The sequence below is a fragment of the Hyperolius riggenbachi genome, chromosome 4, assembly GCF_040937935.1.
Source record: "Hyperolius riggenbachi isolate aHypRig1 chromosome 4, aHypRig1.pri, whole genome shotgun sequence".
Classification (NCBI taxonomy): Eukaryota; Metazoa; Chordata; class Amphibia; order Anura; family Hyperoliidae; genus Hyperolius; species Hyperolius riggenbachi.
Window position 1 is genome coordinate 108,645,214 of NC_090649.1, and position 19,380 is coordinate 108,664,593.

Sequence of the window (19,380 nt, forward strand, 5' to 3'; positions counted from 1 at the left end):
AGTGGCGCCTCATGTTACCCGGCATCAAATACTAATAGGTCACATGAGGCACCGCTGTAGCCATGGATGCGGGACACTGGACGGCGGCTGGAGATACCATTGATAAAATGTTGAAAGCTGGTGAGTGAGGTGGCACCACATCTATGCTATAAAACATTTCTGCTGCCTAGCAGGTTGGAGAAATTGGGTACTTTATTTTCAAAGGAGGGAGTGCGAGGAGGAGGACATTTAAAGAGAAACTCCAACCAAGAATTGAACTTTATCCCAATCAGTAGCTGATACCCCCTTTTACATGAGAAATAGAATGATTTTCACAAACAGACCATCAGGGGGCGCTGTGTGACTGATTTTGTGCTGAAACCACTCCCACTAGAGGCTCTGAATACCGCGGTACTCCTGGCAAACTGCCACAATGTAACAATGTTCACAGACAGGAAATGGCTGTTTAGAGCTGTCTAACAGCCAGAACAGCTAGAAACAGCTACATAACATGCCCACAGTAACAATGTCACCATGTAATACATGTCAGAATGTGAATCTGGGAGAGGAAAGATTTTACAATGAGCAAACACTGACTAAATCATTTATACATAATTATGGTCAAAATTAAGCACTTTTTCTATTACATTATTTTCAGTGGAGTTCCTCTTTAAGGAGGGGAATCGCCTATTACCGCCCTCTAATTGCTGCAGCCCTGAAGCACTCAATATACTCTGCTTCATGGAGCAACCAGCCCTGCTTCTCCCTTCAGGTTCCCTTTAAATGTAATGTACAAAACTTTATACACTGGAAATTATGAAATATTTACACAATATGTGGAAAAAAAAACACACAAGCCCAAACTAGGGCATTAATTATTATAAACAATTCACAAAACAATTCAACACAGAGGCGTCCCATAATGGTGAAACTTATCTACTTCACAGTTAGATCATTTTGATATCTGTGACTGTTTCATTTTAATCTTTTAGTCACTAATCATGTCATACTCAGACAACAATATTCCTGCACTTTGATTGGCCCAATAGCCTGACTGTCAAGTGACAGGTAGCCTACAGGGCCAATCAAAGTGCAGGAATATTGTACTTTGAAGCTACTGAACCCGCCCTGCAGCTGAAATGTCCCACACCGTCCGTCGTCCTCCAATCCGCCGTTGCCCACCGCCGGTCCCATTGTAATATACGTCTAACAAGACGAATAATGCTCGCTTCCACGCACGTCATTGGGAACTTACTGTGCAGACACAGTACGAAGTTTTCTTGTACTGCCCCTGCGCTCAGTAAGCTCTCGATGACGTGCGCGGGAGCGAGCCCGCGCATGGCCACAGCCACTCAGCCGCAGTTTAATCAGACGGCTGTTTAGACTGGGACCAGTAGCGGGGAACGGAGCCACGGAGAAGGAAGGCGCGGGACATTTCAGCTGCAGGGGGCCGTTAGATGCCCCAGGTAAGTGGCGGTTTTTGTTTATTTAAACAGTGCACAGAACTCCTTTAAGCTCAATGTGGTATGAAACATGCTCTTAACTGAAATGAATGATGCGTTGTTCAGTGCTCCATCCTTTTTTTGAGTTTTCTATGTAAACTTTGATGTTTCCTCTCTGCTGTCAATTATTAAAAAAAATAGTGTTACAGACCGTTTGTGAAGACATACTACCAAAGTCTAATGACTAGTGTGTCAGTCCTTCTGTTAGAGCTTTAATGCAGGATTTTTCATGGGCAAACATGCAAACTTTAAAGATTTAGCCTAAAAATAACCCTCATCTACATATTCATCCATCCTTTTACCTCCCCCAAGTCACTTTACCTTACCCTCAGCTACCAACCCGCCCCTCTCCTATCATACCACCTCTCACATAATCTCTTCTGTCCTTGACATTCTTATCTTCCCCTCATCTATATTTACATTGTTGCCCATGTCATCACTTCTGACCTGACCTCCTTCTACACACCTCTCATCTATCTTTCCATCTACCACTCCCTCCCTTCCACCAATGTTATTTTCCTTGACCCTCATATACTCATTTATCCCTCCCCACTTCACTTTTTTCCCCTCATTTACCCACTCCAAACTCATCTAACCTTCCAGCACCCCCCCCCCCCTCCCTTCTTATGCCACCACTCTTGACCCTCGGCCAGACACCCAGTCCCAGCATATTATACCAACTCCAACCATGATTTAGGCTCCAAATCCTCGATCCTTCCACCTCACTGCATCCACTACCCTTCTCTCTTCTCCTTCATACTCCCACTCCGAAATAAGCTCCTTGTTCATCTGCCCTGTCCCTTCATTTCTTTTACCAACCCCCCAGTTAGGATCTCTTCTGGGGGTTGGTAAACATTGTGAACATTGTCTGGGCCACCTTCTTTTCTGCTTACCAAAAACCTTACATTAACACGAGTGAATAACAGATGCTACAAACTGGTTAATGCTGCCTCTGTCTTCATGTTTGGAGCTCTCTTGTTCTTTACTTTGTGCCATTTCCTTATACCTGATCCAGCCTGCACTGCTTAAATCCATCATTCCCAGCAACACATTGGCATAGCTCCATCGTTTACCACCAGATTGCCAAAGCTATCTCAGCATGCCACTGTGCAGAGTCTCTCTCCGGCTCTCTCACACACATAATATGTAGGTAGACCTTCCTGATGAGAACTGCATGTCCAGGAACCCTAAATGTGTAAACAGGGGTCACCAGGTCTAGTTTATGGTACTTTCTGAATTTTCCACAGATCTGTGATATGAAGTGTATGGTGTGATAGGGTGTGTGCTTTACAATTATTTTCTCCCTATTTTACATTTTTTGGGAGTGTCTTGGGAATGTGTTGTAATTACAGATTACAGATAAATAACGTGATTTCATATTAATCAAATGCCGAAGATGGGAACTCTACAAAAATCCCCTTTAATGATGCACACAGAGGCTCCATACATAAATAGAGAGTGAAACCTTCCAATCATTGCATATCCTGGTCTGTCCTCCCTACCAACCACATGGATCAACTAGCAGTAAAGATATCATTTAGTGCAGCTGTGGTTCTGCTACTGTGCTGTCTGGGGAATGGAAGAGGTAAGTGACCTGCAGTGACTGCCAACTTTTTACATGAGAGAGTGCTTGACATTTGTACGTATGTTTCTGGCAGAGTTAATTTGGGTGCAGGGAGAAGCTGAAAGACGGATCTCCCTGCACTAGGTAATCTAGAGCAGTGCTTCTCAAACTAAGGCCCGTGGGTCAAATGCAGCCCTCTTAGGCTTTTTTACCGGCAAACACACACAAAATATATTATTTACAGAGGCGGCCTGCTTCACCTTTGAATATCGTCAGCCTGCATGTAGAATAGCAGTGTTGGCACCACCCATCCACAAAGAAGCCAGCGAGCAGTCATTTGCTTGCTTCCAATCCAATTCCACATCAAGTGACACTACTATCCAATTGGACGGTCATGTTGTCACCCGGGTATGCTTCACTGTCTGGCACGCAAAGACTTCATCGAGCGCTGGAGGTGGGAACGACTTTTGAAAATATGTATTTTGAACATTGATTGCTTTGCACGAGGGATTGTATTTCAGGCTGCTGGTTACCAGGTGGAGGGGAAGACTTGTAACAAGTATAATCACATGTATTTTGGTCAGTGCTGTGCAGGAATGTTATGTTTAGTTTGCGTAGGGGAAATGGAGAGTTGTGCTGTATATTTTGCTACAGTAATTTTTTGTGTATGGGTAAGATTGTGCTGCAGGCTTTTGCAGGCCATTGGGTGATATTATGGCTCACATATGACTTGCTATGTTAGGGTCACGATATCTGCACTTGCTGAGTTGGGGGGCATACTATCTGCTCTGGTTAAAAAGGAGACATGAGGGCTGCACATGTTAAAAGGTGCTGTCAACAATATCTAGGTTGAATGTAATGTTGTTCTAGCTCATTTTATGTATACTCCGTCCAAACAGTATGTTGACCCAGCCCTTGACCAAAAAACGTTTGGGGACCCCTGATCTAGAGGAATATGCCGGTAACAAATATATTCCCCTACTGGTTACCTAATATGTCCTTTTGGACACGTAATCCGTGGCCCAGCTATTGCTGCAATCCGAATTACAGTAATTTCCAAAAATTCCCCCTGCACTGCCATAGCCATAATTAACATCATGGACTATAGTGGCGTCCAAATCAGAAACTGCACAGCGCTGAGCAGGCACCAGAGCGAACTGACTCACTTCGCATCCCTCCTGAAAGAGGAAATAAAACATTCAATTATCCTGTGTTTTTTATGAAAAAACGATTGTATCGAAACATTTTAGGTTTTAATTTTTTTTAATTGAGAAATGTGATCGAATCTGCCATATTTTTTTTCTTATATTTGTCGATCGGACTTGGTAGAAAATTCTGATTAATGTTTCAGAAAATTGAATGATGTAGTATAGATTGTACATTTATTGATTTATAAACCCAAACATTTTTTTCAGATTTTTCAATAATTTTTTTCAGAATTAGGAAAAACTGAACACACATGTGTGATACATTGGTTATCAGTAATCGGAAAAAGTTCGTAATTCTCAAGAAAAAAAAAATATAAAATTTGTATTGTGTGTGGTCACCTTAAAGGGAATGTCCGAGCTCTTAAAAAAAAAAAAAAAAACATCTACTTACCTGGGGCTTACTCTAGCCCCTGGCAGCCGACATGTCGCATGCCGCAGCTCCATTCTCAGCCGCCAGCCCGGGTTCCCCACCGGTGCAGAATCCGACCTCGCCAGGCTGTCCTCTACTGCGCCTGCGTGAACGCCGCTGTCAATCATGTCCACCTAGTCTAGAGTGTACTGTGCAGGTGCAGAACTAGTGCACATGCGCAGTACACTCCATACAATGTGGACTTGACTGACAGTGTCACTCACGCAGACGCAGTAGAGGATGACCTTGTGAGGTCGGCCTAAGCACCGGCGGGGAACCCGGGCCAGCGGCTGAGAGTGGAGCAGACATGTCGGCTGCAAGGGGCTGGAGGAAGTCTTGGATAAGTAGATATTTTTTTTAAAGTGCTCGGACATTCCCTTTAAAACTGACCTTTGTTTGGATTAGTGTACAGTAGTATAAAGCCAACATATTTTGACAACTGCTGTCCAGATGCATGTTTTGAATCTCCCACTCTAGTCAATGGATTTTCAGTGGATGTTCTCTCCACTGTGAAGGTCACTAGTAGCTGGGAAGATTAAGATGACCAAGGGCCGAATAACTGTGTATAAGTATATGGTATAGCAGCTAATGGAATGGGTTCTTATAACACTGGATTAAATTATGGCAGAAATATTGTATTTTACTGCTTACATTCAATTTTCATGTCATCATGCCTACAGCTCTTACATAGATATATCGATTAAACGTGCTACGGATGATGTCGGCACTATATAAATAATAATAATAATAATGAGCCAGCAGGAGGAGAATGACAAACCACATAATATGCCTCTTCATATATAGACACACTGAACCAGCGGCCAATGTGGCCAACCAGATTTCAAGTGCCCAGCAGTGTTGCTGGTGGGGCTGTGGGGTTGCCTTATACCCCGGACACGCGGTCGGGTCCATTAGACGCTGGATCCAGTGGGTCTGTTTATGAAAGGGGGATTGTGTGGTTTGCCATTCTCCTCCCACTTGCTCTTTGAATATCATTAGAAGAGGCTCCTATTACTGGACATGAGCAATTGGAATCTTTTTCCCTTTATATATAGATTTAATAATGCATGTGACACAAAAATACGGATATGGGAGACTAGGGAATCTGGTTGGGAAGTGGTCTCGAAATTCAGGGGGAGGATAGTTTGGGGAAAGAATATGTTCCTGTGCCTGTGAAGTTTTGGTGTGGATGGAATGTAGTAGTGGCCTGATGGGAGAAGATTAAGGTGGTGATTGCTGGGGTGAGAGGGGTCATTCGTTATCCTATTGGCCCTGGTTCTCAATCTTGGTTTGAAGGCGGTCCAGTGATGGAAGGTATGTTCCAATGATCCTCTCTGCTGTGCTGATGACCCTCTGTAGTTTGTACCTGTTGCTTATGGAGGTTTCTGCATACCTACGATGGAGGAGCTGCAGATTGAATCAATGGTGGTGGAGTATGTACCTGTGATACTGAGACTACAAGGCACCTAAACATAGCACCAGCACCTTTACCTTTTCTTTGCTGTTTAGAACCTACTAGCAAACTCTGATCTGATATTTTCGCAAGAAACATAAACAAAGTAATGGTCAGGAGTCAGGACTATCTGTCCTTAAAGGGGCTTAATGCCAATATCCAGGCCCGGATTTACCTCACAGGAGCCTATAGGCACAGATGTCCTGGCACCTTACACTTTGTCGTCCAGGAACCCACAGACAAACCTCGCTGAACTGCATCATTAGTGTGCTCACTGTTCCAGCTGTCACTTCTCCATAACTTCCCTTACCCATCATAGGTAGCTACAAGTGCTCCTTATTATTAGGTAGCCTAAAGTAACCTCAATATTAAGTAGCTTGAGATGTCCCCAAGTATTAGGTAGCCAGAGGTATCCTCAGTATTAAGTAGCTAGAGGTGCCCCTGACTGAAGGGAGATCTGATCAGTGGAATACCAAGAGCAGGGTGAGCAACCTCGTCATTTATGCTCTGCTTGGGCCTCTGCATAAGTAATGTGTCATGATCGCTTCTGCAGCATGTACTGCCGGCTGCAGAGGTATTGCAGGCAAGCAGTTCTGATTCCTTTACATGCATTTGCTAACATAGTTCTGCATGCATTGCTTGTGATAGTCTGTGAGCTAGGGAATGGTAGTCAAGCCAGCTCAGGATTGACTGATTACTATTCACCTGTGTGGAGATTTGCATCTCTGCTCTCATTGGATGACCTCAGTTTAAAGGGTTGTTTCCTGCAATCGTGCTCCGCCCGTCATAGTTTCAGTCTCAGCCTGTTACTCTGGGCCCCTGTTCCTGGTTCTCGTGTTATCCCGTGAGGACGGCACTGACTCCTGCGTAGGAGTCAGTGAGTCCTTCTAGTCCTGTTCTTGTTTATCAGTATTTGTTACTTTGCTAGTCTTGCATCATATATTGGGTCATCGCCAATATATACGCATACTAGCGTGTTTGTTATTTTCCTTGTATTCGTGTTACATTAATACATCAGTGCCGCTGATATATCCGTACTCTAACTGTTGATATCCTGTGTTCAGTCAGTCAGTTTCAGCACGTTTTGGTAGGTTGCGCTTATCGTAATCACCCGTGCTTAGCTAGCTCAGTCCTGTTTTTGCGAAGTAGGCCATCGCTGCGTTCGTGATTGGCTACCTCGTTTCAGTCTGTCCTGTTTATGGGCGCTTGTTGTCACTGAGTTCAGTGACTAGTTTAGCAAGCGTTCATTCTGTCAGCCTCTGCCCTCCTAGTCCTGTCCTTGCGAGGTAGCCATTGCTGCGGTTGCTATTGGCTACCTCACTCCACTCTGTCCTGTATCTGTCTTAATGTTTGTTATTGCAGGAGCAGCGCAACATCGCACTGCGCTGCCATTGCGTATTATCGGAAGTCCAGATCTGCAGTCGTTCTGGGCAGCCTGTGTAGTGTCTTCCATTAATATCCAGCTCTTAGCCTTGTTGTGCTGGGTGATCAGACAGTATGCCCCCCCAGCATTACATAAGGAGGAAGGGAGGCGTTCGGGCAGGGGAGTGACCGGCCTTTCCATCATCAGGCGCCTGTAGGCATGTGCCTACAGTGCCTTATGGTAAATCCGGCCCTGCCGATATCAATGGTTTAGGCAAGTCAGGGGGCTATTTGGTTAGGATGGTGGGGTAGTGTTCGTTTTTTGGTCAGTTTAAATGTAGGTTAGGGTCATGGTAGGGTTAACGGTTAGTGGAAAGTATCAGGTTAGGTTAGGTGAAACTATAGATTGAAGCACAGGTCAGGATTAGGTACCATTTAAAGATTGAAGATAAGAACAAAGCTTAAGCTCAACACAAACCATACAATCTTGGTTGTACAGATTTACCAAATATATGTAGTATAAGGGCCAACAGATTGAAAATACCTTGAATGATTGATTGGATAAGCTCTTATACTACATGAAAGTGGTAAGATTGAACAACCAAGATTGTATGGTGTGTGTTGAGCCTTAGATAGTTGGAGCTACTTGAGACAGAAGAGGCTTTCCGCACATACTTTTAGTTACATTTGTCAGAGAAAGCAGTAAGGAAAGGGTTCTAGTTGGACACAATAGATGGAGGGATTAGAGTTCAGCAAGCCCTATTAGGAAAGTTTAGAGTTAGGCAAGATAGCAGGGTCATGGGAGGAGGGGTTACACCACTATTTGTGAAAAGCAGGGCTACACAATTTACCCCAGTATCCTGCACCAAGTTACATAGCACCAAAAATAAATATACTACTCAGCTCCACTTTTCCTCAGTGGCCAACAGAAATGCACCTGGATAGGCACACATCAGAGGGTGGGATTCATTTTAAGCTTGATTTTCAAGTCAAAATTACAGTGCATGAAGAAAGAAGATTGCAAGGAGGTGCTGGATACCTAGAAGACACAGACACCAAATACAGGCACAGCTCACTTCAATTTTGTAAAACGCACCAAGTTTTCTTTGATGTGAAATTCCACCTTTGCTGAGGAAAAAAAAAATCTAACAATCTCTTCAGTTCATTTCTGCAAATTCTGAATACTCATGCTGCAAGAGGAAATACCTGACCTGTGAGGACTAAAACACAGAGTACAAATCCTAATATGATTTATAAATTATCGTAGTTGTTGCCGCCAAAACAAAAAATGGAAAGGTACCGTGTATTTTTAATAAAATTAAAATTGAAACATGTTTGTGCAGTGCTGATACGCGTTTATTCCTATTTTTTTTTCATAAGACTTGATCCTCTAAAAAGTTGAGTAGATGACACAAGCTATAAAAAATAATTATATATACTAATCATGATGCATTTTAATAAAAGCTATGACAGCATATGCTTACCTGCTTCTGTCTGTCATTCACTGTCATAGATTCAATAAGGCAGTAATAATAAAGAAATGAGTTACAGGGTGGTGCACAAACTTGCCCCGGAAGGGCTTGCAACACTCGCATTTATTTGCAAAGGAAATTCCCACTGATGGACCAGCAAATGTCCTTTCAGAAGGAGTCTGTGCGTCTCTGTAAGATGTTTATGAAACTAACTGAACCGATGATGGTAATATTGATGATTATTTTTGGTGCAGTGGTGCTAGTGATGATGAAACATGCCTGTGACTGTTTTTGGAGACAGTGATGATTATGATGATGAAATCCATGATAAAACGCACATTTTTCCCAAACTGCATTGAAGTCAATAGTGCCTTTTTTTTTTTTTTTAGCAATTAATAGCAAATCCCATATACATGCTAGAATTACCCAATTTGCTAAGTATGTTAAAGAAAACCTGAGATGATGAAACAAGTACCTGCATTTATAATTACCTGGGGCTGCCTCCAGTTCCCAGTAAACCTTGGGCTCCCTCCCTAACCTCCTAGGTTGCTTCTTACTCCTGCAGTCAGCAGCATGTGCAGATCTGGATTCAAGCGTCCTTGGTTCCTCTCCGATGGCCAGGAGCATTAGCATGCAGCAACAAGGTGCGATCAGGGGGCGTGCACAGCTGGGACCACACATATGCAGTGGAGAGTGATTAGGCCAGTCAGGAAATTTACTGGGCCACATTGTGGGAAAGCAAAGCGGCCCAGAAGGACGACGAGGGAGCCCTTGACACACAGAGGGCTGGAGGAAGCCCCAGATAAGTATAAAGGCTTGTATCTGTTTCATCATATCAGGTATACTTTAAGGAGAATAGTGAGAACAAGGGGAGGGGGGTTCAAAAAGACCTTTCTAGTTTTTGAGAAAATTACAATAGGAAAAAAGTTTTTTTAAATGCAGTTAAATAAAAGATAAATGTATTTACTCATTGGTAGTGAAAATTTACATATATTCCCAAAAAACAGCAGTGGATTTCCTGCCGGTGTTCCCTTTAGGTCAGTAGGCAGTTTCTGAGTACTGACTCAGGAACCTCGGTGCAAAGTGGCAGTGCATTTGCCGCATACTCAGTGCTTCTAGCATGTATGAGGCCTTTGCTATTAACCGCTATAGTGGGCGGTATTCTTCAACGCAATGTCGCTGAACTTGTGCTCTGGAATCACGTTTTTCGGGTTGGCAAAATTCATATTTGAACAACTTTTTTGGGGTCAAATATAAGGGCAAACTGATTTGGAAAGCCAACTAATTATAACAATGACGATAATGACATAAATAATGTCTAGAATCACACGTCTCAATATTTATTCGTTTGTGATTGAAGAAGTATTTGAATATTTTCCCCTCGCCATGGAGAATAAATATGGCAGCAGTGTTGAATATAAATAGCGTAGAATATGAATTTGAACAGATTCATTGCGATGATTATTCTTTTTTTCTTGATCTATATCACCTTAATGGTACTTGTTTATTATCTCAAATACAAGAAGGGCTAATTAATGAGAAACAGTTAGGCAGAGAAATAATTATATAAACAGGAGGGGATGGATATATCATGATTCAGCAAACATGAAATTCTCATGAATTATCTAATCTTACTTATGTGTGTTTTGACCTGAAAATTAGATCCCTTGCATTTTGCAGAATGCTACAGCACTGCGATTCACATGTGAAAAGTGGTGCTGTTTTTACAGTAGCACAATACATTTCTTCCAAGCTGCAATAGCCAGCCTGCTGCATTGTTGGTGCATTCACTTCTACACTTTGTAAAGGAGCACAGGAAAATCGCTTAGCAATTGCACCGCTATGCAATTTTCCCTGCGATTCAGCAATTCAAACTAAGTTTGTATTTTTGCACCAAGTTTTTTTCTCCATCCCATCAGAAATCACAAGCGATTGCATTTCCTACTTGAAAAGAGCCCTAAACTTGAAATCTCTCTGGAATCAGCCAAGCCCACCACTTCCGCCGCTGTGTGTGTTTATGTATGTAATGTATATTTCCTGTAATGTGCGTTTACACATTACCTGTATTGTGTCGCAGTGCCTGTCTTCTGCCTTTCTTCAATTAGCCGCATACATGCTGCTGGTGTGGCGCATGTATCATTCCACTCGCTGGCGTGCTATGCGCCACCAGTGTGTATGCGGCTAATACAAGAGCGGCAGAGGATGGGCGGGCACCGCAACACAGGACAGGTAATGTATAAACGCACATTACAGCACATATACATTGTGGGAACAGCGCCGGGGGTTTTGTTGCGTTTGTCAGCCATCTTAATAACCGTATCCGTTACTACCGAGCAAGTCCGCCTGACATGTTGTAGCATGTATGACCGAATAATGCGATCTTTTTCGGCAAAAAATTGGTCACATTGTTAATGAGGCATGCACTTGGCTGCACCGATTTTCATCCGATTCCAGTTATAATAATCGGATCGGATGGTCGATTGACCACCAAGTCGTCTCATGTATGGCCACCTTAAGTCATGATTTATCTTTCCTAATCTGTCTTAAAACATTATTTATTTTGCCTTATCTGTCCTAACTCAGGATTTATATCAGCATTTTTGACTTAATTCATGATTTATTTCTCCTTATCTGACTTGACTCATGATTTATCTCTCCTTATCTATAAGATCTGTTGTAAGATAAAGAAAAAAACATTGTAAATTAATCCCAAGGAAAACAAAATTGTAAGTCAGTAGAGATAAATCATGAGGAAAGATTATTCCTGAAATAAGTTTGTCAATTCACCCCAAAGTTATACTCATCATCTTATTTGCTTTATACAGGTTCAGAGCCAATTCACTGCTGCCATTCATACTCCCCCAGACCCATACCAGCGCAACACCTTAAGCACTATGTCGTCCAGGATAGCAACGGGCTGTGTGACATTGATGCCATCATGTAAGTGCCATTCTGTCACAGAATTATGAGCTTTCTTGTCTCACGCAAGCCTGCGCAACAGCAATGCTAAAACTATGATTCAATAAAAAAAATACTGTATAAAGATTGCAATCTATAACATGTAAGAATCTATACGTTGGTTGCTTTTGGCAACAGCACAACGCGCCTTTTGCTCCGGCACCAGCAACTCATTAGAGCTGCAACTCACAGTGACAGCATACAGGAGATAGAGCGGAGACAGCCACCTTCACTTTTCAAGGGGTTTATTAAGCAATCAGGCATCCTGTGTTACATGTTGATTTCTTCAGAGTATAAATAGTCTTTCCTATGTCCTATGTACATCACATATATTTACAGCATACAGACAGGAAGCTAGTATTCTAACTAGGAAGTGTAGAGAGCAGGATAGCATACAGCAGACGAAGCAGAAGTACAGTAGTCTCTGCCATCCTGTCTCTCTATTTTACATGAACATCAAAGAGTTAAATTCTGACATCACCTGAGCCATACCCCCAAGCCTACAATTGGGCATGTGACCCACCTCATCATCTAATATACCAGTGCTTCATAACCTAGTTGCGAAGAATGCAATGACCGTTTCGTCGTCTAACTGTCGGTACATGTAGACCTGATAACCCATTATGTGTCCTTCTAGAGGAACATAGAAGGTACTAAAGTCTTTACTAGACTTTAGTACCTGAGGCTAGAATACAAGTATACTTACATTCTAACATAACATACAGTCAGCAAAGGACAAAAAGACAGCACAGAACTATGGAAAAGAGGTGGCATCATTCAGCCTGTTCCTCTTATCCAGTTCTCCATGCCTAATTAAAGAAAAACGGTAACCAAGCATTGGACTTCAACCCATTTAGTAGCTGATACCCCCTTTTCCATGAAAAATCTTAAACTTTTCTCAAATAGATCATCGGTGGGGTGGGGGGGCTGTATGGCTAATATTGTAGTGAAACTCCTCCCACAGTGTGATGTCAGGACCTAGGTCTTGACAGTTTCGTGTCTGTGATCCATGTTGCATTGCTGTTTCCAACTGTCAAGCAACCAGTATCTCCCTTCTGTGCATATGTATGGTGTATGTATAGAAAACAACCTTTTTGCCTATCACAAATTTAGTGTGTGTGGATATAAATAATGGAAGTTGGTGCTGACTACTTTTTTCATGTCTGCCAGAAGTAAAGATGATTATGCGCAGGATCATTGTGGAACAACCAATATGAACAAATTACATGGTGAATATTAATCACTTGCTTCAAAATGATGATTTTTTTTTGCAGGCTTTAACATCCTAAAACCGGGAAAAATCATGCTGCAGCAGCCCCTGCTCTTACCTCCCTGGGATCCAGCACTGCAGTTCTCCCTCTGTCCTCCGGTTGGTGCTGTAACCCTATAGTGAGATCAACGGCTGTTGTCACGACGATAGTCGACAGTCTCATCAGGGGGATGCAGGGCCTCTGTAGACAGGAAGGAAAAGGGCCGCCGGTGTCTGGATCCCAGAGGAGGTGATAAAACGCCTGCTGAGCGCTATGCTCTGCACAAGGCTCCCAGAGGCTACCACAAGTCACGCTCGGGGTTACTGCTCCTGGCTGCTTTTTTTCACCCCGAGCCTGACTCGTGGATACCGCCTGTGAGGATAAGCTAAAACAGCAGGATTGATTTTTTTAAAATATTTTTTTTAACTATCGGCCCTTACGCTTCCTTCTACTTCCTTTCTCTTAAGTATCACTAATTTTTAGTTTTATTTTTATCTATATTTTTCAATAATTGGCCTTTAACCACCTTACAACTACCTAACGCCAATTGGCGGTCGCAAGGTGGCTCCCAAGGACCGCCCAACGCCAATTAGTGTCAAGTCCTGGGGGGAGTGTTTTGCAGGGGATCGAGCGTGCCGATGCACGAGCATCCCAGCTTGAGTGACAGAGCTCTGCTCCGTCAACAGTCTGCCAGTGGCGATCACCGCTAGCAGACTGAATAGAAAAGAAACGGCCATTTGTTTTCCTTGTACAGCGCTACGCTCTAATGCAACGCTGTACTGGGGACAGCCATGCCACTCGGCTGTCACCTGAAGAGGTTCTGAACACAATCCTTTTTCATAGGCTAATGCCTATGAGAGAGGATCGCTCTGATTGGCCATCAGGAGGAGGGAGGGATGGGGGGAAAAATAAAAAAAAAGATAGTTACATTTATAAAAAAAAAAATAATTAACAAATCCTAACTAATAATTAGCAAGTGTCCCTGCGTCCTGTCTGTGTGTCAGTGCTTTTGCGCTACTGCGCATGTCACAGCCGTTGGGACAGGACGGAGGACAGGCTAGAAGGTGGGTGGGCCGGTCAGGCGAGCGGATGGGTGCGCGCGCATGCGCACTGATTGGTGGCAGTGGCGGCGGAAGGTCCGAGACCTAGAGCCCGTTTTTAAACCGGCTTAGGTCAACTAGTACATTAATAAAAACAAAATACTGATGCCACCAGCAAGTTGTATGGCTCTGCAGCACACAGTTAAAGCTGCAGAGCACTAAATTGTAAAAAATAGCATGGTCACTGAGGGGGAGGGGGGGGGGGGACTGTGGCCCTTAAGTGGTTAAGCTAGGTTAGGCAGGGGTCACACTTGAGTTTTCGGTCCAAGATACTTAAAGAGACTCTGAAGTCTCGTAAAAATCATATTTTTATTTAAAAAAATGTGTTTAACATGACTGCCCTACCTAAACTGCCGCATCCCTGCCGCTGTAATCTAACTAAATCCCCCCTAACTCCCCGGGGGGCAATCCGGGCAGTGCTTCCGTGAGAGGCAGAGCTATGAGCCCCAGCTCTGCCTTTAAGCGCGTCTATCAGCCCGGATCGCCGCCTCTCCCCCGCCCCTCTCAGTCTTCCTTCACTGAGAGGGGCGGTGGAGAGGCGGAGATACGCAGCTGATAGACGCGTAAGGAGGCAGAGCTGCAGCTCATAGCTCTGCCTCCTCTATCAGCAAAATCCACGACCAAGAAAGTCGTGTATTTTGCGGGGAGAGGGAGGTGGGAGTTAGGGGGGATTTAGTTAGATTTCATCGGTGGGGATGCGGCGGTTTAGGTAGGGCTATGATGATAAACACATTTTTTAAATAAAAACATGATTTTTACGAGACTTCAGTGTCTCTTTAAAGTTTCTTTATGTCACATACACTATTGTACAGTTCTGATACAGTTCTGTATAATGTCTGAAGAATAAACTTAAAGTTTCAAAAGCTTGCAATAAACCATGTACAGTTAGTCATTAAAGGAATCACCGGAATCAACATTTCTTGGTTTGATGTCTGCATTTCTCCTCCTTGACTAACACTGAACCACACTTTACTTGCTTCAGTGAAGTATAAATTTGACATGAGAGGGATATGGAGTCTGACATTTATTTCCTTTTAAACAGTGCACATTGCCCGGCTGTCCTGCTGATCCTCTGCCATAAATACTTTTAATACATAGACCCTGAAGAAGCATGCAGATCAGAAGTTTGTCTTACCTTTGACTACATTTGCTGCATGCTTGTTTCAGGTGTGTGACACCAAACCAAGCACAGGAATCTATGGATGATTTGGTAGCGCTGTGACATTTAAAGGGATACTGATCAGGTTACAAAAAACAGAATTGGTACTTACCTGGGGCTTCCTCCAGCCTACCGTAGGCCACGAGGTCCCCGGGGTTCTCCTGGCTCCTTTCCCGGGCCCACTGGTGGCTCCATTAATTGGATTTCCACCTGAAGTCGCCAGTACAAGACCCCGTCGCGCACGTTACGCGTGTCACGCTGGCCGCTCCGCATCATCACACCAGCTGGTGTAAGAGTCCCGCGCATGCGCGGTTCAGAGTTAGAGATGACGCGTAGCAGCTAGCGTGATGATGCGTAACGTGCACGGCAGTGACTCATACTGGCGACTTCAAGCAGAAGTCGCCAATTAACGGAGCCACAGGCGGGACCGGGATGCCTTGCGACCTATGATGGGCTGGAGGAAGCCTCAAGTAAGTACAAATTCTGTTTTTTGGCACCTGCTCAGTATCCCTTTAATAAATGAGCACATTCTCAGCACTAGAATTCAGCCATTCATGATCACTAACTTGTTCTTACAGCTTCTTTACAAGGAAGTCTCAGGTGGTATGTGCTAACCCCAATGATGGCTGGGTGAAGAAAGCTATGAAGACTCTGAGGTGAGCATTCAGAGATACTGCAACAAGTACACATTGCCTTTATTTCATTCATAAAGCACCCACATATTGTACAGCACACAGTGTATACAGAACCATTCACATTACTCTTAATTGTCTAATACTACCACACTTAAAAAATATACATGTATGGCCAGTGTTGAGTGACAGCTGAAACTCCTGAGTAAACCCACAAATGTGGAATGACCATCCAAAGCACACACAAAAGTGAAACAATTCATTTTGGTCCCAGGGGCACCGTGTAAATTAGGGCACTGCCATAGGTGCCCATACAAATATCGTTTATGGGTGGATCTCCGGTGGCTAAATTTTCACCCATAAATTATGTTTGTATAGGCACCCAAACTTCTGCGGCCTCTCCGGTATTTTCTATTTTGTTGCGGTGGATTTATAGCGGGGGCGGTTAAGGTCATGCATCAGGAAGAGGGTGATTAACAGTGATGCTCAAATCCGAACTTTGGGTGAATCCAGATAGTTCTATCCGGATTTCACCCAGATACCTGTGCGGGGTGGGGGGGTTGTCAATCTTACCTGTCTGACGTCTTCTTTGTTCCGTCCCTCGGCGCCTCCCACGATGCGGTCCAAGCGGCGGTCACGTGATTACAAACACTTCCTCCTTCCGGGTTGAAGGAGGAAGTGTTTGTACTCACGTGACGGGCGTGGACCGCATCGTGGGAGGCGCCGAGGGATGAACGAAGAAGATGTCAGACAGGTAAGATTGACCCTCCTCACCCAGCCTGCCCAGGTTTACTGGGTGATATCCAGATAACAACTATCCTGGTTTGGAGTGGCGTTTCTCTATAACATTGGCCTCGATTCATAAAAAAGTGTTCGGTGATGTAAATCAGTGCGGGGAAACTCCGCGCTCGGTATTTCTGACTCCAGGGTGGGCATTCATAAAATGTTGCTAGTTGCGATAGCTGAGCGGAGATTTCCCGCTGTAGGCAGGCGGTAGGCTGTCGGGAGCCTTGCAGAAACACAGGAGCTGGCTGAGTCCCTCCGTGCGGTGTTCTCTCTGCTGCTGCTTGGGAGGTCTGTCCCATTCACTGCACCGTATTCCGCATGCTTCTCGCCACATCAGAGGGAGCGGTATTCCTCGTTCGCATACCGCTTCCTCTAATCTTTATGAATTGACATTTTGTTACATTTCCGCCTAGAATCACCGCATAAGGCAGTGATTTATCACTCTGCTCCGGAATGTCAGTCCCGCATGCGGAAACAGCCTTTATGAATACACATTTTGTTCAGTGTTCGGTAAAATCGGCTGTTTTCAGCATTTCCGCATGCGGGAATGCTTTATGAATCGAGGCCATTGTCCTGTCCAACCAAGTGTTTAACTAGAAATTTACAACCTACTCTCCTACTCTACTCTGCCTTCGGTGCTTACAGTTCAGTTACAGTTACAGTGCCTGACCAAACTTGTTTTGTTTTGGATTTTGCAGGTAGAGATTTTATTGTTTTTATTGTTTTCTGTCTTTTTGATAGATTTCCCCTCTACACACTTTACTTGTAACAACAACTCATAGTCAGCAAATTCTAAAATGTTATGGTTGCTTGTCACCAGATTAGGAGTTGAGAGTAAATGTCTACTAGGGTTGGTTGCTCCACTGACAACTGAAAAAAGAATGGGCAGCATGGTGGCATAGTGAATAGCACCGGGTCCCCGGTTCAAATCCCAGCAAGGGCACTAAATGCTCAAAGTTTATATGTTCTATCCCTGTCTCCATGGGTTACCTCCTACATACCAAAAACATGCAGATAAGTAAATTGGCTTCCTCCTAGATATTTGACATAAAATCTAGTTAACAGTAATTTAATGTGAGCAAAGCCTGGCACATGTATCACAGATGTAAGCCCATACAGCAAATAAGGGCGCCCAGAAAAGTAATTTTACCAGTATTCAAAAGATGATAGTAAAATATCAGTAAGTAATACCGATATTTTACTAAAGTGAAACATAACCCTATCCTTACATCGAACCCTCCCTCTAGCAATGCTTAACCTTAACCACCCCCACGGCTAACCTTAAACACCACACACCCCACGGCTAACCTTAAAGTCCCCCCCTCCCCCATATTTGCCACTAATTCGCTGAAATAAAACCAATGCAAATAGTGCAGTGAGAGGGAAATTTAGATGCCATTGGTCTCTCGGGCCGCCCACAATGTAGAATATGCCCCAGCCCCCTATATTTTTGACGATACATTTTCCCTTGATGCTGCTATTTGTATAGGCACTTATGGCGGTGCCTAAACTTCCGCCGCTAGCGGGGAAATTTCCAGTTTTGATGTAAGCATGGTTCAGGCAACTGCTTCGTCAGAGGCTGCATTTTCCATAAACACCACAAATTGTCATATTTCAATTATATTTATTTTATTAGTTATTCATTTTGTAGTTTTATAAATAGTATTATATTTATTTTAATGGATTACCGTATATATTCTAAATTGATAACCAGCTGCCATAACTGTTTCTTCTTTTACAGGAAGAAAGTCAATGGTCAGAAGAACAGGAAGAAAGTCAATGGTCAGAAGAAGGAGGATTCGTTTAGGAAAATATCATCATAAAATAAGATTTAATGAAGTGCATAAAGATCTGTTGTTATACATGTCCCATTATTTAGAAAAATGATCAACTTGATCGTTTCCTGCTTTTATTCAGCCTCCATCCTATAGTATGTCATCCTGTTTAATCCAAGCATTCTCCTCACGTACTCCAGACGCTCTCTTTGTTAAATGCACATCTTATTCAATAAAGATATATTGAAACAAGTAAAAAACAGAGCCACCTTCTTTTGTTGCACAGCTACAATAAAGCAGACTGGGTGGAGTTTATAGCGGCAGTTGATGACATCTCACAGCATGCTTCCATGAGGCATAATCATGTGATCGAGGTGAAGCAAACATCTTAAAGTTTGATGTTTATGGTGCGTATGGTATTTACTGTAGTTTTTCTGTATCTGCAAATGTTGATTTTAATATTCTGCTTAAAAAAAAAAAAAACACATACAAACAGATACACTTGTCTATTTCCTGCACGCTACTGTTATGGTGATAAATTTGAATTGAAATCCACAGAAAAGCCAGTTTTTCAATGAAAAAAATGGCAGTCACTTGACCATGGATCTTTTACTCCTTGACCCAAATCTCTTATGACGTGTTTGGCCTAAAGAAAAGAATGAGTAGCCATTATCCTGTAGTGCAGTGCCACCACCATTCTCCCCAATCACAAGCAGCCACAGTAGTCATGTGACTGCAGGCTTTCTATTGAGGAATCAAGATGGTTGTTAA

At 43.3% G+C, this 19,380-nt stretch overlaps 1 protein-coding gene across 1 annotated transcript; it reads left to right on the top strand.

Moving 5' to 3' along the window:
- The first annotated feature begins 2,859 nt into the window (after positions 1-2,859).
- Positions 2,860-18,869, top strand: LOC137570449 (C-C motif chemokine 5-like). The gene is made up of 4 exons (XM_068279118.1): positions 2,860-3,066; positions 11,775-11,889; positions 15,995-16,072; positions 18,576-18,869. The coding sequence occupies exons 1-4, from the start codon at positions 2,991-2,993 to the stop codon at positions 18,655-18,657; spliced, it is 351 nt and encodes a 116-aa protein (XP_068135219.1). The 5' UTR covers positions 2,860-2,990; the 3' UTR covers positions 18,658-18,869.
- The last annotated feature ends 511 nt before the right edge of the window (positions 18,870-19,380 follow it).